Source organism: Natrix helvetica, assembly GCF_964273705.1.
Source record: "Natrix helvetica genome assembly, chromosome: 1".
In the NCBI taxonomy this organism is placed as follows: Eukaryota; Metazoa; Chordata; class Lepidosauria; order Squamata; family Natricidae; genus Natrix; species Natrix helvetica.
In genome coordinates this window covers 100,659,265-100,687,070 of record NC_138548.1, presented here as the reverse complement: position 1 = coordinate 100,687,070, position 27,806 = coordinate 100,659,265, and the positions used below count along the sequence as shown (strand labels likewise).

At 37.2% G+C, this 27,806-nt stretch overlaps 1 protein-coding gene across 8 annotated transcripts in view; it reads right to left on the bottom strand.

Moving 5' to 3' along the window:
* Positions 1-821: 821 nt before the first annotated feature.
* The window catches only part of PPFIBP2 (PPFIA binding protein 2), a 149,389-nt gene continuing 122,404 nt past the window's right edge, over positions 822-27,806 (bottom strand). For 3 of the 8 annotated variants that reach the window (XM_081936499.1, XM_081936500.1, XM_081936505.1), the window contains 18 exons: positions 21,819-21,922; positions 21,663-21,727; positions 21,380-21,448; positions 20,428-20,488; positions 18,361-18,402; positions 17,349-17,496; positions 16,101-16,133; positions 15,184-15,319; positions 14,402-14,530; positions 13,088-13,238; positions 11,245-11,356; positions 10,721-10,809; positions 9,240-9,362; positions 8,783-8,908; positions 7,228-7,416; positions 4,935-5,108; positions 1,799-1,864; positions 822-1,225 (listed from right to left, as the gene is read on the bottom strand). In XM_081936499.1, coding sequence (XP_081792625.1) covers positions 1,154-1,225; positions 1,799-1,864; positions 4,935-5,108; positions 7,228-7,416; positions 8,783-8,908; positions 9,240-9,362; positions 10,721-10,809; positions 11,245-11,356; positions 13,088-13,238; positions 14,402-14,530; positions 15,184-15,319; positions 16,101-16,133; positions 17,349-17,496; positions 18,361-18,402; positions 20,428-20,488; positions 21,380-21,448; positions 21,663-21,727; positions 21,819-21,922 — 1,889 coding nt within the window. In that variant the 3' untranslated portion in view covers positions 822-1,153. Of the gene's footprint in view, positions 1,226-1,798; positions 1,865-3,719; positions 5,109-7,227; positions 7,417-8,782; positions 8,909-9,239; positions 9,363-10,720; positions 10,810-11,244; positions 11,357-13,087; positions 13,239-14,401; positions 14,531-15,183; positions 15,320-16,100; positions 16,134-17,348; positions 17,497-18,360; positions 18,403-20,427; positions 20,489-21,379; positions 21,449-21,662; positions 21,728-21,818; positions 21,923-27,806 lie in introns of those variants that run through there. The other 5 variants (XM_081936501.1, XM_081936506.1, XM_081936502.1 and 2 more) reach the window with 4 other exon arrangements.

Below are 27,806 nucleotides of genomic sequence, written 5' to 3'. Positions count from 1 at the left end.
TTTCTTTTGACCCCCGAAACAAGCGCTTGGCCTTATTTTTGGGGAGATCTTATTATTTTGGAGGTGCAGGAGGTGGCGAGTGTGGTCACCTCATGGCTGGTGCTGTGTTGCAATATTTTCAGGGAGGGCTTATTTTCAGGGAGAGGGATTTTTTTAAGCACAAGCGCTCAAAAGCCCAATTGGGCTTAGTATCCAGGGAGGTCTTATTTTCAGGGAAACAGGGTAGCTAATGGAAGTTTTTTGTTAACCTGTCACCGCTTAACCCAGATAATAAGGCTACATGTTGTAGACTGCATGTATAGTTCAAAATTAGCAAGATGTAAGACACAAATAGTTACAAAGAGGATAGGAATGATTTCTTCATCAAATATTGGGAGCTTCTAGTACTGTGTAATTGATACTCATAGTGACTAGTCAAAAGTCTTCAAGAAAACAGTGAGTATGTAAGTTGGTGGTAGCACCAGATTAATATTGTCCAGCTTTGCAAATCAAACAGGACCAGACCTGGTTAATTCTTGGATAGGAGAACACCAGGAAATACTGAGATTATAGACTAGCCCAGTTTAAAACTGAGCTTCTTCATTTTAAAAAATGAAGAAAAAGCAATGGCAAAAGATTTCAATACTGCTTCAAAGTCAGCTGCATGGATGTGTCTATGGAGTCATCAGGAGTTACGGTCCTCTTGATCATGACTATCTTTTGAACCAGTGAACGCATTTTTAATACATCAAGGAATCACTTTTTCAGTGCCATAGTTCAGATCCAATATAAATCATTGCATAAACTACACTGACAATAAAGAATAGCTACAGCTTTGAAGTCTATTGCAGTTCCATTGCACCATAACCAAATCTTAAAATTACAAAATATAGAAAAAGGGATCATTATTAAATGTGCTCATAGTGATTACAATAAGTGATCAACAGATCTTTGATTTCAAAATTTCTAGAAAAACTGTATAGTTCTTTAAATGCATGTCTTAACTACCTAGACCAGAGAGTTTATCTGTGTATGTGTGTATGTTTTTTAAAAGCACATTGAACTTTCTATTTTAATTAGCAAAGAAAATGATACATTTTTAGGTATAGCATCCAGCCTGCACCAGTTTTCTGTCACAATAGAAGAAAGAACTTGTGTTACTCCTGTGGCATCTTCATCTCCAATCCTCAAAAGTTGATGTTAAAAATTGATCATTGTTTAGCATCTGATCTTGGCTTAACATTGTCTGGAAATTTAAAAAAAAAATCAAGCCACATCTACAGTCAGATACATTAGAAAATGAGAAATAGCAATAGCACTTAGACATATACCGCTTTACAGCCCTTTCTAAGCGGTTTAGAGTCAGCATATTGCCCCCAACAATTTGGGTCCTCATTTTACCCACCTCGGAAGGATGGAAGGCTGAGGCAATCTTGAGCTGGGTGAGATTTGATCTGCCAAATTGCAGTCAGCTAGCAGTCAGCAGAGGTAGCCTGCAGTACTGCACTCTAACCACTGCGCCACCGTGGCTCATGTTGAAATGTTTTTATGATAATAATTTATGAAACAGTTTATCCAAAACCCTTTTTCCAATTAGAAACCTAGACTTCTTCATTCTTCCCTTAAGGGATCCAAAACTTTGAAATTGTTTTCTTTCACTGACCTCAGTGGGAGGAAAGAAAATAAATGAGGAGCTTGATAGATCTAAAACATCCCTCTCTTACATAGGGATGGCAGCTAATATTATTTAAATAATCTTGGCTGATTAACAACGATCCATAACAACATTTCTAGATAACCCTCTTGAATTCATACATACCGTGAGGTTGCTTATTCCTCGAGATAGCTCCCCTATTTGCATCACTGCTCCTTCTGAATGGTCCATCTGCAAAATCATTTCGGCAACTACATTGAAATTAAAGCAGCCATCCAATCTTAAATCAAACCTGCATGCACAACTTTTGGGAGAGCAGAACTCCTTCCACACATATGACACCTGTCTCTGCTTCAGGAGGTTGAGGTTGACTTACAGAGTTCCCTCCACCCCCAATATTGGAAAATGTCCAAATTGCACGTTTTCCATAAATATAGATCTCACACCACTGCATTTAACAAACAGTTAATAGGTTAATCAGATCAAAAATGAAAAGGCAATTCATTGCATTTTTTAAAAGTGGTATGTTTGATATTATATTTTTAAATAAAAAGAATGCAACAGCTGTTTTCTGTAATTCAAAAACCCTTTCTTGATCTCATGCAGATTCAAATGCTTATGCTATTTTAATAACTTGTTCATTGCTTAACACATAAGATAACCATTAATATGCTCAATGCTTCATTATTCTAAAATGTATTTCAGTTTTTCATCTGGCTCCATCATTTAGTCATGGCAGTTATTGTATAACACAGAAAGTAGGAATATGTGCACTGCTCTTTCTTCTTTCCATCCCCACTCAATGTCCCCATTGTAGGGCCTGAATTTCTTTATTCAGAGATATTTGTGGTGACGGTAGTTTGTTTCTAAATGATTAGGCTGCCTGCCTTGTTTAGATCCCTGGGTGATTAGATGCCTAAGTACATTATAGCTAATTCTTGTGGCCTATTTTGGCTAGTGTTTTTCCACTATCCCTTCCCCTTGCAAATTTTAGAAATTGACATTTATCAACTAGCCTTACTTAGATGTGTGTCTGTTTCTTGGATTTCTTATACTCTACCTATTCCAGATAGCTAGGGTTTTATTTTGGGTTAGATGCCTTTGTCTAACCAAGGGGTGTCAAACTCAAGGTCTGAGTCCTGGATCTGGCCTGCAGAGTGCTTAGACCTGGCCCTTAGGACAGCGATGGACTGGCCCGTGGTGCTTCTGCCAGCAAAAATGGAGCTCAGGAGGACCGCGGACAACCCTCCCGAGCTCTATTTTTGCTGGCAGAGGGTTGCAGGAGGCCATCGCAGCCGAAAATGGAGCTAGGGAGCTAATTTTTGCTGGCGGAGCACTCAAGTCACCACTGGCACCTCCGACATGAGTGACGTCAAGCTGGCCATGCCTCCCCCCCAAGATCAAACACAACACTGATGCAGCCCTCAATGAAATTGAGTTTGACACCCCTGATCTAACCTTACAGTATTCTATACAAATCACCTTAAGTGACACTCAAATAGGCCTACTAGTAAATCATACAATTGACTGCATATGTTTAAGGATTCTTTCAAGCCTTAAGGATTAGCACTTGGGGTAGAACAGGTAAGAGCATAGTTTTCCATCCATTAAAATGACCATTTTAACAGACAAAGACAGCCTAATCTCTGCAATAGTTTCTCTAACAAAGCAGTAGCTGGCAAACTTATATAGATTAATATGACTCTAAGTTAATTCCTTGAATGTTAATCAGCTCTATATTCCATACCAAACTAGTGTTCATGGATATTCAACTAAATTTTGATGACTTGTTTTAATTGTTTTAAATCAATGTTTGGGCTGGAAATTTCTGGGAGTTGAAGTCTACACATCTTAAATTTGCCAAGTTTTGAGAAATACTGCTTTAAATGAATCAGGACAGGACAGATTGGTCTTCAAACAATGTGGTTCTGTGGTTTCCAAACTCTTAACTATGAGTGCTTCAGATAGGCAGTGAAATAGCATATGACTCCAAATGACAAGTTGTCAGGAATCATAATATTTAAAAGATGCAAATTCCAAGTTTAATTTTCATTTACTACGTGGTATTACATGCATGCATGCTGAGCAGCTTTTCTGTACACGAACTGATTCCTGTAAAACAGACAGATCCTTTATCCTCACTGAGAAGAGCTTGAAGTGAAAAGAGGCTCAACGCAAAGTTAGGAGGCTAAGGAAATGTGAGGAAAAATCTATACTTTATGAGTGTTTAATTTTAAGAAATTCCAGGAGTTTGACTGAAAATTGTGTTTTAAAAATAAACAGAACATTAAAATAGTTCCAATTGTGTATATATCACACACACACACTGAACAAATTACATGCTTTAAACAAAATGGAAAAATAATTACATTCTAAATGAGAGAAGAATGGAACGTGTTAGATGTAGTAAATCATGCATATGAAAAAAATACTTTTTGCAGTTAATCATGTGATATTACCGTAATTTTTCTGATCAGTTCGACTCCAAAATCAGAGTAAATGGAAGTTTGGCTTGCTATCTTGTATCTTGCAGAAAACTCCAATTACTCCATTTTTCAGGCTTTTTAAAAATTACTTTACACATGTTTCTATGTAGTATTTCTTGGGACAGCAATTTATAAAATCAGTCTAAGCACCTTTTAAAGCATAATTCAATCACAAAAATAATAATTACAACAAAAACAATTGAGACATTTTCCCAAGTAAATATTTTATTGCTTTCTTCAAGAAATTGTATTCTCAGATATATTTTTTTTATTTAAGAAGAGATCCATCGCTAGGCCTATATTTTAATGTTCTATCGTACGTAACCCCTATATGGTGCAGACGCTGCACAATGAAAAGAACATATTTTAACAAAAATATACAATTCAGCTCTGCTGTCAAGAATAAAATAGATCATTCTTACCACTGTGGACATGAAAAAGCTAATACAAAATGTTAAAAATTATTGTTGGGCATTGTAAAGGAAATATAAAAAGCTCTGTGCTGCCACAGCAGTTCGGAGAGCAATCACGCTCAATTTTAGGTGCCTTGAATGTCAGCTACAACTGTTGTGTAAAGCTTTTTTCTTTTCCTGAAAAAGGGCTTGAAAAGATGAGTAGGATGAATAGTTGCAAATGGGAGGGGGGGGGGAATTCCAAGTGATATTTTAAAGATTCTTCAAGCTTCATCCTAATCCATTCACTAAAGACATGCAGATGCATTATGCACTTTAGTTAAATTAGAAGAAAAGGTTATCTGTAAGCTCCAAAATGCATCAAGAGGATGAAAGGTGAGTGTTTCAGTCCCCCTGGCCCACCTGATCCAGTTTGTCTAATTCTTTATCAGGGAGCACGTTATGCACTCTGTATGCACCACAGCTCTTCTGAGTGCCATTGGTTATACTTGTATCCATAGGGCAAATATAATCTGTAGATTCATCAAACTTCTTTTTTCTTAAGTTTCCAAAATGTGAAAATCCAAGTTTCTTTGGCTGTCAAGAATGAAAGGTGGGTGGGTGGATAAAGAGAGAAAGCATTGTCAGAAAATCACTATACGGGGAAATACAGAAAACACTACAGTTAAAAATGACCTTTGTTAAATAATAAAACCTTTCACAGACTTTACAAGATTAATGTGAACGTTTTCATTGATTTTTCAAATTCCTGTAGGAAATGAGCAAATGCATCTAAAGGAAAGGGGAGGGTTGTCTTTATGCCGAAGAGAAGGGTTAGTAATGGAGTCACTGACATAACTTTTTTGACTCCGTATATAAAAAAACTAACCTGAGGTAAAGTTCTTTAAAAATCAGAGCATAACTGTTTACTACTTTAGCAAAAAGTATTAATGTATCCTTTAAAAGGACGGGAATGGTAATAGTTCAATGAAGTCTTAAAACAATTTATTATGTGCTTCCAAAGTCACAATAAGACTCAGGGACTAAGACACTGAGTTTGTCGATCAGAAAGGTCGGCAGTTCAGCAGTTCGAATCCCTAGAGCCGCATAATGGAGTTAGCTCCCGCTACGTGTCCCAGCTTTTCCCAACCTAGCAGTTTGAAAGCACGTAAAAAATGCAAGTAGAAAAATAGGAACCACCTTTGGTGGGAAGGTAACAGTGTTCTGTGCGCCTTCGGTGTTTAGTCATGCTGGCTACATGACCACCGAGATGTTGTCAGACAGTGCTGGCTCTTTGGCTTTGTAACGGAGATGGGCACCATCCCCTAGAGTTGGGAATGACTAGCACATATGTGCGAGGGGAACCTTTACCTTTACCTAATGTCACAATATTTACAAGTCCCAATATAGAATTCCAGGATTCCCTATACGAAGAATCAAAATACTAGAAGATGCTTCAGAGGTTATTTAGTCCAACTTCTTGATTATGGAAGATTCTCAATGCAAGTTGCAACATCCCTGGTTGGTAGCAAGAAGGCAGGCTTCTGAGAAGCCGGACAAGTCTTGAGAGAAGTGAGACTAAACTTTGTACTGCTGCCATCATGTTCCTATTCAACCTTAACTCTTCTAGGTACATTAAATTTAAGATCCTCAAGGGCATGCATACCTTTAAATGCAATAATTAACTCACCGAAGAAAAAAATGTGTGAAATACAAAGTAGCAGAACATAAAGAAGTGCTTCTTTAAAACAACTACTGTACTCATTGCTGAGAAACACACACAAAGGTCCATGTATCTTTATGGAGAGCTTTTCTTCCACTCCTGCTCCCAAATATCAGACCTCTCAAGTGGCACAAAACCATAACAACAACACCCCATGAATGTGCTAGTCGTTCCCGACTCTAGAGGGCGGTGCTCATCTCTATTTCAAAGCCAAAGAGCCAGCGCTGTCCGACGACGTCTCTGTGGTCATGTGGCCAGCATGACTAAATGTCGAAGGCACACGGAACGCTGTTACCCTCCCACCAAACGTGGTTCCTATTTTTTCTACTTGCATTTTTATGTGCTTTCGAACTATTAGGTTGGCAGAAGCTGGGGCAAGTAACGGGAGCTCACTCCGTTATGTGGTACTAGGGATTCGAACCACCGAACTGCCAACCTTTCTGATCGACAAGTTCAGTCTCTTAGCCACTGAGCCACTGTGTCCCTTAAAATACTGAACGCAAAGTGAATATAAGTCAAATGCAACAATCAGCAGGGGATATTTGCATCATTGTGCCTTGGCTGGAACGTATGGCGCCTTTCCATCCTATGGATAAGTTTAAGTACAGTATTTCAGCTACTAAATAAAAAGCCTTCAATACTCTGCAGATGCTGTCGCTAGAGCCCCAAAATAGTTTAATAACTAGAGCAGATATTTCTTATTTGGAGACACTAAACTGAAATCCTTACACTCTCTTAGCCACATTTCCCAGAATTCTTTGGGGACGCATGTTCTTAAGCATACAAAAAGCCTCTGTTTTAAAATAACATACCAGTTATAACGACTCTTATTCATCTATTTAGAAAGAACTCCCATTGGCCTCTCAATGAAACTCACTCTCAAGTAGTTACATGGACTACAAGAGTGGTGCCTAAGAGATGCCTGGCTTTTAAACTGCCAGCTAGGAACTCAAGCAGGATTTCTAAAGTTTGTATGGTTTCTCTGTAGCCTACCCGGACTTTTGCGGTGGTTGTGAGAGCTGCATAAGCGGTAGATTCCACGATTTCCCTTTTATCTTGCTGAGCCTCTGGCCCGATGAGGACATTGAAATTTGTGGTTAAGTGGCGTCTTAGCAGAGTCTTTTGAGGTGGAATGTTGAGGAGCATTGCTAGAGTATCTCCATTGAAACGAGGCTCCAGGATCTGTGAGACAAACAAAGAGCATCTGTGCTGCTTTAAGTGTGGTCTCTAAACAGCAAGGTATTCAAAGGCTATTCTGAGGGTTGCTTGCTTTCATTAGTCCCTGCATGTGCGTGATGTGTTACTGTATCACAGAACCAGGAAGCGTCGGGGCTTCTTCACATGTTAGCCATTATAATCCACTTCCAACAATCACATAACATTAACAGGAAATATAAAATTTAAAAATGCAATTTTAAGCGGCATTTCTTTGGGATATCAAAGAAAAACATCTGTTTCATATTGCAGTTCCAGATCTACGGTATAGGGTTAGAATGCGCTTCCATTTCCATTTGATCCCATCTCTTAATGCAACCCATGCTAACTTGGATCCTGGAGTTGTTCCTGGGATTTTGATTCAGCAGAATTTTCCCTACTTCAGGAAAAGAAATTATTATTTCCTTTTCCTCCTATATTTCCATCACCCATGCTATTCTGGAGGGTTCCCCATTCATTTGCAACAAATCTATGAGAGGGGATCGTAACACATATGTTAAATTTCCCAACTTTTCTCTCCAGCAGTGAGAACTTTGGGGAGCATAGTTTTGCTCAAGGAAGCTGGGATCAAGCCAATATGTTCAGAAAGGGTATTGGTTGTTTATAGCAATGGATTTTATAGTCAAGTGATGAAAAATAGCACAAAAGAAAGAACAGAAAAATATAATAGATGAACAGAATTAAGTAAGTCTATATATGCATAAATATATATACTGTCTATATTAATATCTAATGTGTCATTTTTAGAGGCACAAATGAAGAAATCAATTGTAGAAAAAGATTTAAAAGAAGGAAGAGGGGGTTTATATGCTTGATATAATGTTATGAAATGTATACAGTTCTTAGGCCAAAGTGATCTTGTTTAAAATAAGATAATAACAGCCGTCAAGAGCACAATTGTTTTAAAAAGCATTCGTAACTGTCTATTTTCATTCTAAGCCGCTTGAATTTGCACTGTTGCTTAAAACAATTCATGATAAAAGATAATTTGTTCTCCCTTGCCTGGGACAGTTTATATTCATTAAAAAAACTCAGCCAACATTTTATCAATTGCTGATTTGAAAGTATTTTCTGCTCTCTAATTTATTTCATATATTGAGTGCTAATGATTTGGGTACTGGTTTATTACCCAAGATCATTTATAAAATGTTATGTTAAATACTGCCAAATTTATTTTACATAAAACACTCAGGGGAAAAAATTCCATAAACTGGCTTTCCTTTTCTTCAATCAACAAAATAGACAAAACATTAAAAACTGAAAGCTGATGTGTTGATAAATTGTCATGTTAATATTTATATTGCAAAACCTAAATTAAGTTCTTTTTTCTTACGATGAGTCCACCGTGAACGCCACTTCCTCGAAGATTTGGTGCATATTCTGCCAAATCTACTGATCTGAGCCATTCCATCACTCTATGATTGGACCATTGTACTACTTCTGATGATGAAATAGTATTCTGTATTGCAGAAAAAAATGCATGGTAAATACAATAAAGTAGGCCACCTAGATGCTGCTAATAAAGTGATTCTTTCTAAATATTCAGTAATTCTTCCTTAATCCGTTGTGTAGATTTTATTCAATTTTCTTTTCCCACATGGAGTCCATCTTATCTGTAGAATTACATATAAATATGGACATGGCATTCATATTTCTCTGAGCAGAAGCAAAAGGCAAGGAGAAATTAACTAGTGAGCTTGCCTAGGAACAAGAAAGGATGATAGATTTCCTCACTAATGGATATAAGCGCACTGAGCCTAGGAAGGAAATATCAATGACTTTTATCTCACCTCATCTGCTGGTCTTCTGCGTAAGCAATGTGGGTTAAAATTGTTCAGGTGTAGCACGTGAATGGCACATTTAATGCTCAGGTGATGTAGCTGGCTTGTAACTTTGAGAAAGAGGAGGTCGTTCTGTAAAGGAAAGCATTGTTTAACAGAATAAAGTTGTTAAACTTTAGAATTAGAATTCCTTAGAATTCTAAGAAACCAAAAGAACACAATTTTTCTTTTTTCTTTTCTATTGGAGCCTGTATTGTGATTCCTACTACTGTTGCCAGAGAAGGGATAAGAAATAAGAAGGGAAACACTATTTCTTGTTCTATGACCACAGAATCTTCCTTGTAAGGCAATCCTAGACTGACAACCCCAACTGAGAACAGGAATTTCCATTGCTAAGCAAGTTAAGTGAGGCACGCCCGGTTTTATGATCCTTTTTTTTTGCCATGATTGTAAAGCAAATCACATGGTCATGAAGCAAACCTGGCTTCCCCCCCCATTGACTTTGCTTGTTGGAAGATGGCTGGGAAGGACACAAATGGAGGTCACATGTTCCTGGGATGCTTCAACAGTCGTAAACGCATACTGCCTGTATTTTGTGCCTGTATTTTGACCATGTGACCATAGGAACATTGCTGCAGGTGTAAGTGCAAGGATCAGTCTTAAGTCACTTTTTTTCAGTACCACTGTAACTTTGAATGGCTGCTAAACAAATGGTTACAAGTTGAGGACTACCTGTATGTTGGTTATAAATTACTGGGGAATCATCACTTTAAGGAAGGTGGAATGCTGCCTTATGCAACTAATTAGCAGGAGATTCCCCTCCATTTTATAGTGTGCTGGAGTTCAGAAGTTGACTGTTTCTTTTGACTATTCCACATCTCAGTTCTGGATCCAAAAATCTGGTCGATCTTGTTCTGTTCTGTTCTATGTTCTACTGGCTGTATATATACACACATTATGGATACATGAGAGCCAGTTTGGTTTAATGATTAACGCATCAGACTAGAACAGGAGACCGTGAGTTTTAGTCCCTTCTTAGGCCCAAAGCCATCTGGGTGACCTCGATCCAATCACTTTTTCTCAGCCCTAGGAAGGAGGCAAACCATTGCTGAAAAACCTTGCCAAGAGACTTGTCCAGGCAGTCTCTGAAAACTGAAATTGAACATGATTGAACAGACAGTTCAACCATTCCCTGGTCTTAAGCTAGAGCAGTAATTAGTGTTGGTTTTTCTAAAAAAATTGTGTGTGTGGGGGACTCTTCCATTGTCATGTTTATCATGAATATCCAAAAATGGTCTGGGTTAGCTTCCTGTCCACTCAAAGTGTCTGGAAAGTTAAATATTGACAATACTTGGGAATACAAATTCTAAATATGGTTTTGAAAGAAAAGAATGCTGGGATAAAATTATTCTCTTCTATTCCATCTGAATGAGAAAAATTTTTTTTTTGCTGGTCTCAAACTTTAAAAATAAGGATTTTAGCTACCTTACCACAGTTAGATATTGCAGCATTCTGCCATCAACTCGTGACTCGTGAAACTGATCTTTGTACTGAGGTAAACCAATATCATCAAGCCATCCTGTGGAATATACATAAATATATTTTACTGCTTAATAAAAAATACCCCAAAACAATTCACTTGTTCACAAGACTAAATTTTGTTTTTGCAGAATAATGTTTCTAGCTTCTTATATTCTCTGGAGAATAATACGATTTCCATCCCTATTGTTTGTGTCCATTCTACATGTTTAATATTTTCCCCATCAAAACAGCTTTTTAAGAAATCTTCCATCTAATTTCATAGTTTATACAAAGCAATACAATGCTCGAAAAGGAAATAAAACTGAAGAAAATGAAAATAAAGCCATATATCTCTGTAATGTTTCTAGAGATGAAATTGAAGTTGAGTAGGTTTTTTTAAAAAAGCCAACACATACAAATTTCTAAATTGTAAAGCAGGCTAGAAACATAATCAATCTGTTTTTCATTCCTTTTTGCCATTTCAAACACTTACGTGTAACCCAGATATGATCTAACTGCGCAGACTTATCATCTTGTTTTGTATTTATAGCTTTGACTGCCAAAACCAATTTCTTCCTGTGTAAAGGATGCTTAATTCCTAACTCCTACAAGGGGAAGCAATGATGATAATTAAAACGGTTACCTGTCATCTTGACACATTGTCAGATAGATCACAAATACGTTGAAGTTCTTGAATAAAAGTTACTATGCTGAATTGGAAATTGGGAGTTTCCAAAGTAATATTAATGTTTTAATGCTTAAACCTCAAGATATCCAATTTGTTGTCTGCTAGTACATCGAGCTGCTAAAAAAGCAATCTTTTGAATTCAATATATGCATGACTGATTTTATTTGGACCGATGGATCATAAATACTGATGTACTTCATCTTTAGGCTTAAAATAAGAAGAAAGGATTGTGCAAAGTATATGTATCTCTGTCTGTGTGTATATTTAACTGTAGAGAAAAGTGAAAAAAAAACTGATTTTACTCTTTGAAAATCCTTATAAAAATGAACATGCTGGGAAAAGCACATACAAGAATATACTATACATACATTCTTTCTAATTTGTACTGCTTTCTACTTTTCTATGAAATGTTTTTTCTATGAAAATTCTGGCAAATCAACCCTGAACAATTGTTTTACTTCCTCCAGTTCTCTAGAATGGCAACCAAGTTTATATATTCTGCCTACAAAGATATGTTTATATGTGCATTACATAATTTAACCTAATCATTAACTAGAATTGAATTAATAATGCCTGCTATTGGATTTACAGGTCCTGTTATTTGACTTATATTAGTAGCTGCTTTAGGAATGTTCATGAATCATTGCTATGAAGGGCCTTTGAAAATATTTGTACAGTGGATCTATAAAATAAAATAAAAGCAGTCAAAATAATCTAAAACACTCCCTTGAATCAGATATGCACCATATAAATGTGAGTTATTCTGTCCCTTCATTAAACTTCTAGCATAACCTCTATAAGTGACAATGTTTAAATATAGTTTTCCCTTCTCCAAAGAACAAGGGTCTTATGTAAAGCAATCTGACAATTGCTACTCATTCTTCCTGCTTAGACCTCTGCTTTATATTTTTGGGAGATAATCCAACCTCTGGTGTACACTGTGGGGGAGATACTGCTGCAGCCAAATCAAATATCACTGGGGCTTAATTATTTCTTTTATATTTTCAAAATTAGATATAACAGAGTTGGAAACTACCTTGGAAGTCTTCTAATCCAACCTCCTGCTCAAGAAGGAAACCCTATACTGTTTCAGACAAGTAATTATCCAACCTCTTCTTAAAAACCTCCAGTATTGGAGCACTCACAACTTCTGGAGGAAGTCATTCCACTGATTGATTGTTCTAACTGGAAGAAAATCTCTCCTTAGTTCCAGGTTGGTTCTCTCCTTGTTTAGTTTCCATCCACTGCTTCTTGTTCTGCCTTCAGGTGCTTTGGAGAATAAGTTGACTCCCTCTTCTTTGTGGCAGACCCTTAGATATTGGAACACTGCTATCATGTCGTTCCTACTCCTTTGTCTTCATTAAACAAGACATACCCAATTTCTGTAACCATACTTCAATATGTTTTAGCCTCCAGTCCCCTAATCATCTTTACTGCTCTTCTTTTGAATTCTTTTCTAGAGTCTTAACATATTTTTTGGTGACTGAAACTGGATGCAATATTCAAGTGTGGTCTTACCAAGGCATTAAAAGTGGTACTAACACTTCACAGGTTAATATACAGTATCATCTGAATGTCCTAGCAACCAGAAAACCCACCCAGAATGTATTCTTAATGGAATTTTTTTAAAGCAATCTAGAATATTTACCTTTTCCATATCCTGAGGTGTTGCTGTCAGAAGTGTATGGCCAGATGTTATCCACTGTCTTGCAAAAATGACATACTGACCAAGGCCAAACTCTTCAAGCCAGTTGCAAACACGTTCAGTGCCCCATTGGGCAAATGGGGCATTATGATCACTAAGAACCACAATTAAGGAAAAGGGATTTGCATTAGCATATCATCGTCGATAGCCTGCAATCCATAACTGTGATTGAGGTGTAAGATCAATTGAATAAATAAATATATAAAAGTTTGCCAACTATTGGTCACTACGGATTAAAGTCAGAATCTCTTAATCTCAGGATTATTATTAATGTGGAAGATTATATTCAGGAAAAAAACCTGAGCACAGAGATATCCCACTTCAAACTATCAAAGAATTTCCAGAATATCTTTGCTTCCTTGCCGTTGGGGTGTGATGCTAGTTCACCTCCTCGTGGTGCACCCTAGATAGCACGGTAGTGTGAACTGAACAACTAGCAACAAGTGGCAGCCAGACTACATTGAAGAATTGGTAGTTCGTGACAGTTGGCAGCCAGGCATCTTTGTGGAACTCCTGGCTCTCCAAATACATGGCAATGGATAAACAAAATGAGCCTTTTCAGGTCCAAAGGTCAAGACAGATTGGGGTCAGAATATGCCAAATTAATGTTTTGCCATACACTAAATAAATAAATCCTTGCCGTTGGTTTTTATTTTCAAGAATAGGGAAATTTGCCATGCGTCACTTGCTTTTGAATATTAATAAAACTGGACTATTTCTCAGAAACATATAGATGAGCCAGCCACACAACATGACAAAAATAGAAACCCAGTAGCTTCAATATGACATTTAGGCTGGGTAGGTTTAGCAGCTATAGCATTTCATGCTAATCCCATTGCAAATCAATTTGCTCTTTGTTCATTTGCTATGACTCGGTTGCAAACAACCAAAGTCCATTGTGATAGAGTTAATGGGAAGTAGACTAAGCAAAGAAGCAAAATTTATTCTTGTTTCAGAAACTGCAGTCAAATAGAACAGTGAAGCTTTGTAAATAGGAATTATTACTGAGTGAGGCTGCTAAACACTTGAATGTATCCTGTACAATTGCAAACACATATTTACCAATTAGGTCCTCTAGAAGAGAAATCTTGGTTTGAAAATCTCTACATAAAGGTAAAACAATGCTTTTCACTACAGAGTGAATTTAACTCTGTTAAATGAAATTTTTAGAGTGAATTAAAGTTAGATGAAATTCAGAGTGAATTTAAATGCTTAAGCAAAGAGTTAGCCACACACAAAAAAATAGTTATCTTCTACCTCTTTGGACCCTTGGTGTCCTTTGACCGAGATAATCGAGGTCCAGCTGTTGCACGGAGACCACCTCTTCGAAATTCAACCAAACCTAGATCATCTCCAGGGAAATTTCCAGATTGAGTTCGACGTATCCTTTTATGGAGAGATTAAAAATGGTAAATCATCAGAAATTCAAACACAGGCAGCAAATTTTACATACCAATACCTGAATTTTTGATGTCAGGTATCCGGTAGTTTCTAATGTTTCTTCAGGTGGATGCATTAATCTATTATATTGCTTCTGTTTCCTGGATTTTCTTTTACGTTTTGTTTTATTATGTGATTTTTATCAATTACTAGCTGATAAACCGGCATAGCCCGTGTATGTTCCCAATCCTGTAGAGGGAGCCCCTTTGTGGAGTACTGCGAAGCCATTACCATGGCAACTCTACTGTGCTGTACAGTAGAAGCCATTTTAAGGCACAACAGGCTGTAAGTTAACAGAACTTGAATCAGACACACACATACACCTCCTCCCCCCCAAGAGTCCTTAGGGGTGTCTTACCCCCACAGTAAATTTTTTTCCAGAGGGTAAGTCACCTGTGTACCAAGTTTGGTTGAAATTGCTCAAGGTGTTCCAGAGTTATGCTGGAACACACACACACACACACACACACACACACACACACACACACACACTTTTATATATATGGAAGATGACTGATGTGTGTTGAGCAGGGCAGCTGTATAAATCAATGTAAAAAATAAACAATCAAGATAGACGGGTGGGGGGAAAGCACACTTACTTTCCCCATATTTTCTTAATTCCTTTTGGACTTCTTTTATTGTCTGGAGATAATGGAGACTGTGCACCTGAATCTGTTCCAGATGACAAGGGTGAAAGTTCCTCTGAAGTTGAATTGTCCATGTGGTCAGGAGCTCCTGTGGAATATAAAGGGTATCTATGAACTTCCAGATGCCCAGAGTATGAATCACTCAAAGCTGGTCATATATACTGGGTTGCATTTGTTGGCTATATTGGATTGCAAATCCTCTCAAGTGTATAAACTGGTGTTCTATGGATAGAAAAAACAATTGTACATAATTTATTTGGCGTACAGTCATGTTGGTCATATGACCATGGAAATGTCTTTGCTCAATGCTGGCTCCCTCAGCTAAGAAATGGAGATGCGCACCGCCCCCTAGAGTCCAACACAACTGGATAGGGGAAATCTATAACTTTACCTTTACATAATTTATAACACTGGATGGCTAGCTGAAGGGTTCACTAATCGTATTAAAAATTGGACATGGTGTCCCATGATGGATATTAGTAATTATAGCCTGATATGTAACATGGATGCAAAATACACTTTTCAAATGGACAGAATTCTCTATGGCATGGAATAGCCAAAATGTTTTCCCATAAGCTATGTTTTGTATGGCTTAATGACAAAAACAAGATGCATTTTAAATATTTTTCCCAAACATGTTTTCTTTTGAAGTACTAAATGCAGATTTCAAGCATGTCCAGAGTCCATTAAAAACCACAGAATCCCTCGTGTTGCTTTCTAAATGTAGTCTTGTACTATTAGGACCATATGTGGCTTTCACTTGCTGCATCAGAAATCACAATTAAAAAAGGCAACTCCCTGCAGTTTGTATTTTCAACAAGTTATTTATTTCTTGCATAAAGGTGGCATGTTGGTTAGGTATACAATACCTAATATTGGTGCACTGACACTCCTGAGGCGATCTTCACTCATTCCAAGAAGCAGAAAGCCATATGAAGAAGCAAAGAGGATGTAAAATTGAAGCAAAACAAAGTTAAAGAAAAGCAGAGAAAGCAAACAGACAAAAGAAGAAAAATAAAAAAATATGGACAGGAGGCAAAATAGCAAAGCAGATGAACTTGAATGCCCAGGAGCAGTGTGCGCTACATACAGATGAAAATCTTTTACTGTGAAAAATAAACGAATTTTTAAAAATCCATATACTGAGTACTAAGCCAGTAGAATGAATACATTAAAACATGTTCTTTTTCTAACTAAAAATGCAAACAATTCATAGTAAAATGTGCGTGTTTTTCCCTCCTAGAAAGAAATCATGCTGATCTTCTAGGCTCAGCTATCAGTTTTATTTATAGAGAGAGGTCAAAGATCTTTTTTTCCAAAGAGAATCTATGCATTTGAAAAGGACTGTTCACTATTTCAACAGGCCTGGGTTTTTGAGTGTCTCCATAATGTAGTGTAAATGAAAAGCAGAGTCAGATCCCTTTGACCTACTTCTTAGGAATTCAACCATTAAGTCATGCAGCTTATTTACATGCACCAGTTAAAATTTGTGGGCAGCTTCAATGACATGATGACATTTCTAATTAGCAATTCAAAAAGGTGCAATAGCTTTACAACAACATGCAGGCAGTGTATTAAATAATGATAAATTAAGACTGATGGAACTAAAGTATTGCAAGTAAATAATGGAAGTTACCTTTCCTGGACCTACACTGGCAATGCCCGCCACTGCCTTGGTCTCACAGTGGTTTATTATAATCATGAACAGGTTTGATACAGAAGCGTCCACAAAGTTTTTAATGTGTGTCACATATCACACATTGTTGCGGCTGTCAGTGTGACTTTTCTGCACACATCCCTGCAGTTGTTCGTTTCCTGCCTTTGCAGTGGATGTAACAATTGTCCACAAAATTCTTCCCAGATCAATAGACACTCCAAACTCTCAGACTAATTATATTTTAGGGGCATCATCAACTAATTATGCAGCTAACAATTCTGAATTCAAAGAATTAGGAAATCCAACTTTTGTACAGTGTAGGAGCCATATTGATGGAAATTAAGATTCATTACCCCTAATAATATAATGTCATTTTGCTCCGTGGCATTTTAAAAATATTTTCAAACCACACACAAATGCACATAGATAGGAAGTTCATTGTTGTTTCCATAGTACATACTCAGGCTCTGAATGCCGTTGTCCTCACTGCCATTTATACAACATGGAGTAGCAGGTGTATTGTACAGGTGGTTATCTCCATTGTGTGCTGCTCGAGGAAGTTTTCCTGGCAAGGTTTGGTACTTGCTGCTTTTCACATGAGATTTATTCTATGTAGGTTGCAATTTTTTTTAACAAAAAGAGAAAAATAATTAAGTCAACATTGTTTCTAAAATACGCTACATTCATTTTGGTCAGAAGCAATCAGCATTTGTCTTCTGAGAAGTAAAAATATTTGGCCAATATAGAAATTCTCACTGTGGTCAAATATTCTCTACTATTGTGGAAAGATGTGGCTTTTGACAGCTAAAAATAGAGTAATGAAGACAGTGGTAGAGAACTTTGTCACATATATATCTTATATATATATTACATATGTGATATGTTTATATGCCACATATCAATATCTATAGTAATTATTTTATCTTAATTTATCCTTGTATGCTACTTGTTGAATCACTGTATTATTTAAGAAGATAAATGCCACCATCTGGTTGATATCTGGAACATATGTAACATGGATGTCCCTAATTTATCTCACACTTGATATCTCCTCCAATATACCTGGCTGCTTGCATTCTGTGTTGAATAGTCATGAGTAGCTTTTATGGCCCATTTAACTATTCTCTCTGTTGAGTAGCCTATACAGTCCATTTGTTACAAACACCTAATTTTTTAATCATTCATAGATTAGGAAAGCAAGGAGTATTGTGTTAATATTTAGTTACACAAGCACTTTGACATGACTTTAACCTATTATAACCATTCATCAGCCTTAGAAAATGTTAATTTTAAGCCTTAACTAAAAATATTTATTATACAAACATTAAAAGTAAAAGTTTGGCTAATTTGCACAGACTGCCCACATACAAAAATTCTCAAGCACACATTCCATGGTAAAACACATAAGAAAATTACGCACAAAATAAAGAAATGGTTTTCAGAGTGTAAATGTTAAAATGGAGTTAATATACCTCTTCTTCTAGATCACGTTCTACTGGTTTCCCATCAACATGCTATGAAGTTGCAGGAAGGGCAATTTCAAAGTATGAGGGAGAGAAAGTAACAAACAAAATGTTAGTGTAGATATAAATGATGTGGTATTTTTAGTCCAGTCTGTGGGATAACAATAATAGGTTTATTTTCTCCTCAATATGCAGTGTCCTGCTATACTGATATTAATGTGCATGTGATTTCTCATAAGAGTACCGAGAAGAGCAACAAAAATGATAAGGGGCTTGGAGGTTAAACTGTACGATGAAGAGTTGAAGGAACTAGGTATGTCTACTCTAACAAAGAGAAGGACAAGAGGTGTCACAGAACTGGTCTTCCAATACTTGAGGGGCTGTCACAGAGATGAAGGTGTCAACCTATTCTCCAAAGCAATAGCAGGGAGGAAAAGAAATAATGGATAGAAGATCATTAAAGAGAGATCCAATCAAAATTTAAGGATAAATTTCCTGATAATGAAAACAATTCATCATGGAATGGCTTGCCTTCAGAAACTGTGTGTGCTCCTACATTTGAAGTTTTCAAGAAAAGATTGGACAATCATTTGGTATAAGATCTTAGGCTCGAGCAGGGGGTTGGACTAGAAGTCCTCAAGGTCTCTTACAACCCTTTTATTCTATCCTCTAAGTCTAGCTTCTACCAAATCAATGGAATCTGTTGCAGGGGTTGCTACAGGCACTATGCTGAACCCAGTCACCTTCCATTCATTCTGATCATTGACCCACAGAGGACAAACTTCAAAACTTGGCTACTACTATATACGTAGCACATGTTGGAGAATAGTAAAAATTACACTCATTCCAATCTCACAACTCTTCCATGAACACAATGCAAGATATACTAACTGTACTAATAAGTGCTTATATTGTATCTGTATATGGACTGAAAGACTTATTGATTTCCCTCTGGAAGTGAGTGGCAATATATTATTGCATTGAGGTTATGCAGATTTGATTTAGCAATATAGGTAGCACAGAGAATGCACAGTCTAATGCATGAAAGTGATGCAAATCTTCTGTTCTATCATTTTATTATACTAAAAATAGGAATAGAACAATCTGTTTATAGCAAATTCAGCCGCAAGTAGGAGAGGCTGCATTCTAATCTCGTCTAACCCTAGTTTGCTTGGAGGGATCTTTATATGTGCAAAGGATTATGTAGATAAGACAGTTGGTAGTTCAAGAACTGTTGGCATGTCAAGTATGCACATATCCAAATGTGCAACTTCAGAGAAAGATATGCACTGCAGGAAAAATGCATTTATGGATGGCCAACAGTTTAATAAAACAAATTCTCACAAGTATGTAATCCCAGGGCTCCAGTATATGGTAAACAATGCTGCAAATGGAACAGAATCTACAATATTCCCAATAAGCATTAACAAACCTGACATTTCTGGTCTTGGGGTATGAAGTCTCCCTTTCACGTTTTTGGCCACAGTCAGCTATTTCAGCTTCTGCCTACAATCTATCCGCCAATTGTACGTGGTATCAACATACTCTCTGATATCAGCATTATATCAATCTCAAAGTCTCACTAAAAATCAATTATATGCACATCCAAATTATACACTAGAACAAAGTAAAAGTGCAAAACTAGGAGAAAATAAACCTTAGAATTATATGGTAATTGGGAAAGTTAGTTTTTCATTTGCTATGCATAAGAACACAAATTATACTGGATACAATGGGAAGTCCACAGATTAGCCTTTAAACTGATATATCACCATCATGGTAAATATATGGTTTGTTAGTTAAGTGAAATCAAATTATTTTGAATTTGGATTTGGATTTATATTGCATATGTTGTTCAGAATTTACCAAATATAGATAGCTTCTTCCTGATGTGGGTGATTTAGCATATATTGATATATTTGACAGTACACAGCAGTTTCTTTTGATCTCAAAGTCAAAGCAACAGTGGAATTAGAAGTATTCTGCTACATGAAACTTCTGTGGATTGATTTATATCCAGCTTTATATACTTCCAATGCATATTTATTAGGCAAATATCGAAATATTGGAGCTAACCTTTTCCAGAGATTCACTTTGCAAGTCTTCTAGACTACTTGAAATTTTTTTCTGAGAAATCCTTCAAAATACAATGACAATAATTAATGAAACCATACACATACCAAATCTCATTGATGATTAGCAACAATTATTTGACATTTACAAAACCCTCCCGCATAACCTGCAATCTTAAGTTTGAATAATAAATGCCACCAGTAAAACTCTTAGCTGCTAAGACATGGGAGTGTCCATGCATATGCAAATAGGCTAGAGTAAGTCCGGATTTTTAAATACAACAAGGTTTGCATGATATTAATAGGGATATAATTTGTGATATACATTGTATATGTAAGACAGAAGTGTACTGGTTTTTGACAGATACATCAGGGATATAAGAATCTTTTCCTTGCCAGAACACACAGCCTTCAGGGTAACTGATTTGTTCAAAGGAAAACAAAACAGAATAATAACTAAATTATTATTAGACTATGTGAGAGGCAAAGGAGGAAGAGAGAACAGCACTTTATAGATCATATAAAGCAAACTAATAACTATATAAGGAACAAGTGAATAGGCTGGAGAGGAAGGGGAAGATAAAAGCTTTGGTTGATGAAGTCAATAATATTCTCAAAAAGAGAATTCAGAAGTGATGCTTAAACTAGATCAACTTAAGATTCATTTCCTTTTTTTTACCACATATTTTAATTTCTTTCATTCATATTATACTTTTTTCTGTACTTTTCATAATATAATCTACTTTGAAATGTAACAGCATGATGTGTATGCATGAATGGATATATTGATAGAAAACCTCATTTAGATAAACTGGACAGCAAGCTCCTACAGATGGACCACAATACACAAGTTCTTCTAACTCAAAGATTGTCTTTAGTGGGTGCAAATGACAAATGGTATCTGTTAAAATGACTTTGATAATTTCTTTAAAATATATTCACAGGTGTTTTCTTACCTGTTTTGAAATTCCAGAGTTTCCCCATTTGTCAAAGATAGTTTATTTGAGGGAACTGGAGAGCTTCCCCTGTTGATTATAACAATGTGGTGTTATTTGAATTTGAATTTAATTTAAATAGAATGTAAAGGGCAATCTTTTACTTAGTTTAACTCTTTCTCAGGCTATTTACCCATCCAAACATATACAAGTAGCCCAAAATTAACAGTGAAAAATAAATTGTGTAGTAGAAATAGGATACTTTCAGCTATATCAATGAACTAAGGAAAAAGTTAATTTTTACCTGATTTCCAGTATTTTTTGTGATGCAGGAAGCAATATAGGTGGAGCCAAGTCCCCTTGAGGTATCTATTTAAAAAGCATTTGAGCGTAGATTAACTTTCACAGAAAAAAGCAACAAATGAAGTGCATAATTAGAAGAAAGAATAAGCAAACCAACCTCTGTTTTATATTCTATTTGGGGTGCGTGCATGTGGTTCCATTTTCTTAAGGTTGCTTCAAAATCAACTTCACCACTAGCAGACAAAACTCTTTCTGAGGTTCCTTGAAGGTACACATTTTTTAAAATGTCAGTTTAAATGGACAAAACCCCACAATATTACTAAAGTCTAAATATCAATTGGCTGAATCAGCAAGAAAAGTTAAATTCATTTAATGAACAATTCCAGATGTATGTTGCTGATTATTATATACGGTAATCTCTTTAACAACTACATAACATTTTCTAGAAAGGAAAACATATGATTTTCCAAAGTTGAAACTACATAACATTTTCTAGAAAGGAAAACATATGATTTTCCAAAGTTGAAATTTGGAATTGAAAACGGTTAAAGGGTTTTAAGAATGTGAGTTTAGTGTAGTAATTAAGGCACTAGCTAATAACCAGAAGACAGCTAAGTTCTAGTTCCACCTTAGGCATGAAGCCATTTGAGTGACCTTGGGCCAGTCACTCTTTCCCTCAACCCTAGGAAGAAGTTAATGGCAAACTATTTTCAAAAATCTTTACAAGATAATGCAGGCACTATTCCCAGGAAGTCATTTTTATACAAGGTATATACAAATATAAATATAAAACAAATAGAGAAAATAAAATGATAAAGTACAAATAAATAAAAGATCTTAAAAAGGCCAAGGAAGTTATAATTTCCCAGTACATCATTAGTAAATTATGATTGATTAAATATTTTGGCTTAGATAACTAAACATCATATTATGCTATGAGCAAGAATTAATATCAAGAACCATGGCCAGTTCAATATGAACCACCACATAAAATTTAAAGTTATAGATGAAACTGAGAATCTACTTCCCTTTAAATGTCTTATAAAATTGAAACATGAACTCTTTATATACAAGAACCCAATGACAAGATGGAGAAGACTGTAGTTTTGAAGTAATTCGATCTGAACCAGTTATTGGCAATCAAGTAAATACACCTCTACAGCTTTTGAACACATAGGCACCAAATGGCTAGATTACTAGGGTTCTCTTCTGTAAAATGAGAGAACACATCTACTGTAAACAATTTGATGAACTATGTAAATCATTAACATTGGTTCTTGTGGAAAGATTATTACAAATACTAATTATTCAAGATGATTGAGCACCATTTGAGCTACAGCTGGTGCAGAATGCAGCAGCATGAGTAGTTTTGGCCTCCCCAAGAATGACCCCTGTAACACCTTGAGTTGCATTGGTTACCAGTCTGCTTCCAGGTGCAATTCAAGGTGTTGGTGATCACCTTTAAAACCCCTTCATGGCATGGGTCCAGGGATTGTCTCAGCCCACTGGGATTGGCCCATACCATTCATGCCAGCAGAGGAGGCATGCTGCAGGTCCCATCAGTCTGATTATACTGGATGGTGGGGTTCAGGAAGAGGACCTTCTCTGCTGGAACATTCCCCCCGATATGTGAGGTTGGCCCCAACCCTCCTCTTTTCATAACGGTCTAGAGATGTGGCTTTGCCACTTGGCTTGGGGCCACAGTGGGGGAACAGCACAATGGAGGTGGTTGATTAATAATAGATCCCACCTTCCCCACTCTGCCCCTGCTCTGCCCCCTTATGACTTTGGTTTTAATTGGTTTTTTTAAAATATATTTTAACTTAGATGTATCTGTAAGCTGCCCAGAGTTACCCTATGGTAAGATGGGCAGCCAATAAATTTTAAAAATAAATAAATAAAATTTGTCTGATTAAATTAATTAAATATAGATACCACTGATGCATTTTGAGGATGCCTGAAAAGCATATTTACTCTTGATAAGTAATTCTCTTGTAACTTCTTGTAAGAAGACAAGGTAATTTTAATATTTTTTTTCAATGTTTGAGGAAACCAAATATAGATTATTCCATGGTATAACAATATATAAGAGGCATCTGGCTAAAAAAAGGTTTCCTCTGTTGATGATACAGATCATTGCACATGCCTTATTTCATAGGGAAAATCTTCTGAGTTTCATGCCAACATCTGTAATATTTATCTATGTAGAAGGAAAATATTATAATTTCTATAATATTAAATCAAAGCTGTAATATATAAATACCATATATGTAAAAATATAAAGTACTATAAGAGGTTGAATACTAGAGCATGAACATATATATATGAATATGTGGAGGGAGGGAGAGAGGAAGGGGGAGAGAGGAAGGGGGAGAGAGGAAGGGGGAGAGAGGGGGGGGGAAGAGAGAGCGCAAGTTATTTTTTATGTTGTTCCATTACAGTTTTACCCATAATAGCTAAAGATAGTTAACTAAAGCAGATTGGATCACTGAATGTTTTGCGGTAAATAAGCTCTTTTAAAGATACATTACATCACTGGAAAATATAACCATGCACAATAAAATATTGCCCCATACAATTTATTTTACATATTATGTTTAGATAAATGGAAGCAAGACCTGACAGAGAAGTTACTTCTTGCAATTCTTCCTGTATTTTTTGCCTGCTCTGGGGAAAAAGCAAGCAATTTAACACAATCTTCTTGCTAGACCTATCATTTAAGAAATATTAAAGGATTAGGCTTGGCATTAGCCTAATAATGACTACAAGATGGGAAATATGATGATTAAAGTAATTTCTGATGTCAAGTTATGTACCATGTCAGCAAGTATTACCTTATAGCTTTATTTAAACTGCAATACTATAATTATAGCCTCACTAAAACTATAATGCATTAGTTGTACATTAGTATGGCTAAATGGGTTTAAAACTTATTTATTTGGATATGCAGCTTTTATTTTAAAGAAGGGAGAATAAATGTTCTAGATATACCGGTATGTCTCTCATTCTGACTAGACATAAACATAAAATGTCACAATTCCTGTATGGAGTTAGAAAAGCCGAGATACGAAGATAAGTGAACACACACAAAATAAATTAAGCATGAAAAGAAATCAGTTTTGACGATGGAAGCAGAAATTATCTGAATGCAATTTGCCATCCCATTCAATAAAGGTTTCATGCTTAAGGATGACAGTTTGAAGAAAGTAGACATAGGAGACCAAAAGCCAACTAATATTCTTTCAACCTTGATTTTTTTTCTCATTAGTGTTATGTTATTGTGGGGAAATTCATTATTAAATATTAATAATGTTTCCATTGTCAAAATTATTGTTATCATAGTAACTAAGCAATACTTTGAGCTCCTACATCTGGAGACTTCTGCATTCTGTATAGGTAAGTTAAGGTGATTGAGATCTCAAACAAAGAAGCTTCTTGGAAAGCATAAACAGAATATTTGTTATGTTACAATGCTCTAAATTCCTGCACATCTGATAAGGATATGAATACACAGAATTCAAAATACATTACATTTATGCTATGCTCACCAACCTATCTTGCTGGCGTTTACCTTTTAATGATAGGGTTTTTAAAATGTGTTCCAATGTAATGATTGTACAACTTTTACTGCTATGAATGTTTTACAGTTATAGAATGAGAATGTTATCACTTCTTGACCTGAGAATAATGAGAATTTTAATTTTAATTCTATTATTATTATTATTATTATTATTATTATTATTATTATTATTATTATTATTATTATTATTATTATTATTATTATTATTATTATTATTATTATTATTATTATCCATTGTCATTGGGGCACTTGGCACCATGTCCAAGAATTTTACAAGATACATCAACAAATTGCAGCTTCCTGCAACAACACCAGCGGAACTGCAAAAAACTGCGCTACTCGGAACATATTTTAAGAAGGTACTTGGTTGATACCTAGGATGCTGGCAGCAAACCGTATCAACCATTAGCGCCAGTCACTGGTATTTGTAATGCATTTTTGAACGTTCAGTTGGCTGAGTTTCATGTTTAATGAACAAAGTATATAATAATAATAATAATAATAATAATAATAATAATAATAATAATAATAATAATAATAATAATAATAATAATAATAATAATAATAATAATTCACACTGGTTGAGAAAAATAAGGTTACAATCATAGACATCGCAATACCAGGTGATAGCAGGGTTGCCGAGAAGGAATATGAAAAAATCGCGAAATAATAATAATAATAATAAATAAATTTGAATTTATTAGCCGCTCCCTTTCCAGGCAGGACTCGGGGCGGCGTACAATGGGCATATAGGACATAGAAACATGTGTACAAACACATAAACACATAAACATACAAAAATACAAAGACACACATGCACGGAGGAGGTAACCAATTACAACCTTTAGACAGTTAAAATCCCCATTAAAATACCCCAATTGTAAAAGACCCAATGTACAAATTAAAATTTAAAATTTAAAAAGACAGTCAGGAGGAGTGAGAAAAATTACGGTTGAGCCAGGCCAGATAATTGAAAGAGGTGGGTCTTCAGCTGTACACGGAAGGAGCGGAGGTCGGAAGTAATCCTGATGTCACGGGGGAGGTCATACCACAGGGCTGGGCCCATCACAGAGAAGGCTCTGCTCCTGGGTGTCGCCCCCCGACACTGTTTGGCGGACGGCACCCGGAGAAGTCCCTCTCTGTGTGAGCGAATTGGTCGCAGGGATGTGTGGGGCAGGATGCGATCCTGCATGTAACTAGGCCCTGTGCCATGAAGCGCTTTAAAGATCATAATCAAAACCTTGAAACGCACTCGGTAGACCACAGGAAGCCAGTGCAGCTCGCGCAGGAGAGGTGTTACAGGGGAGTATCTAGTCCTCCCCATAATCACCCGCGCGGCCGCGTTCTGGACCAACTGCAGTCTCCGAGTGCATCTCAAGGGAAGCCCCATGTAGAGAGCATTGCAGTAGTCCAGGCGAGACGTCACTAGCGCATGGGTGACTGTGCGTAGGGCATCCCGGTCCAATAAGGGGCGCAATTGGCGCATCAGGCGGACCTGATGGAACGCCCCCCTTGCCACGGCTGTTACATGGTCATCCATGGACAGCCGGGCATCTAGGAGGACGCCCAAATTGCGCACCTGTTCCATGGGGGCTAGTTGCACGCCCCCGATGGCCAGAGATGGAAGCACCTGGTTGAACCGGGAGGCCGGAAGCCACAGCCACTCCGTCTTGGAAGGGTTGAGTTTTAGTCGGTTGCCATCCATCCAGACCCGTACGGCCTCCAAACACCGGGACATCATTTCGACGGCCTCATTGGGGTGGTTCGGGGTGGAAATGTATAGCTGAGTATCATCAGCATACAGATGGTATCCCACCCCAAAACCACGGATGATCTCGCCCAGCGGTTTCATGTATGTGTTGAACAGGAGAGGCGAGAGCACCGATCCCTGTGGCACTCCACATGTGAGTGGCCTCCGGGTCGATCTCTGTTCCCCTGCCAACACACGTTGCGTCCGGTCAGAGAGGTAGGAGCCAAACCACCGTAAAACGGTGCCCCTGACTCCCAGCCCCTCTAGCCGGTGCAACAGAATACCATGGTCGATGGTATCGAACGCCGCCGAGAGATCTAATAGGACCAGGATAGAGGAACAACCCCTATCTCTGGCCCTCCAGAGATCATCAACCAATGCGACCAAGGCCGTCTCGGTGCTGTGCCCGGGACGGAAGCCGGACTGGCGCGGGTCTAGATAATCATTTTCCTCCAGGTGACGTGGGAACTGCTGTACCACCACACTCTCTACAACCTTCGCTAAGAAAGGAAGGTTGGAGACTGGACGATAATTGACTAGGTCCATTGGGTCCAGGGAAGGCTTCTTGAGCAGGGGCCTCACCACCGCCTCTTTCAAGGCGGCCGGTAGAGACCCCTCACCCAACGAGGCGTTCACTAGGCCCAGGAGCCAGTCGCGCGTAAACTCCCAGGATGCCAGTACAAGCCAGGAGGGAAACGGGTCCAATAAACATGTGGTGGGTCGTAGACGTCCACGCAACCTGTCCAAATCCTCGATGGCAACCGAGTCAAACTCCTCCCAAAGCGGTCCCTCAAGACTCGCCACGGGCGTCTCTA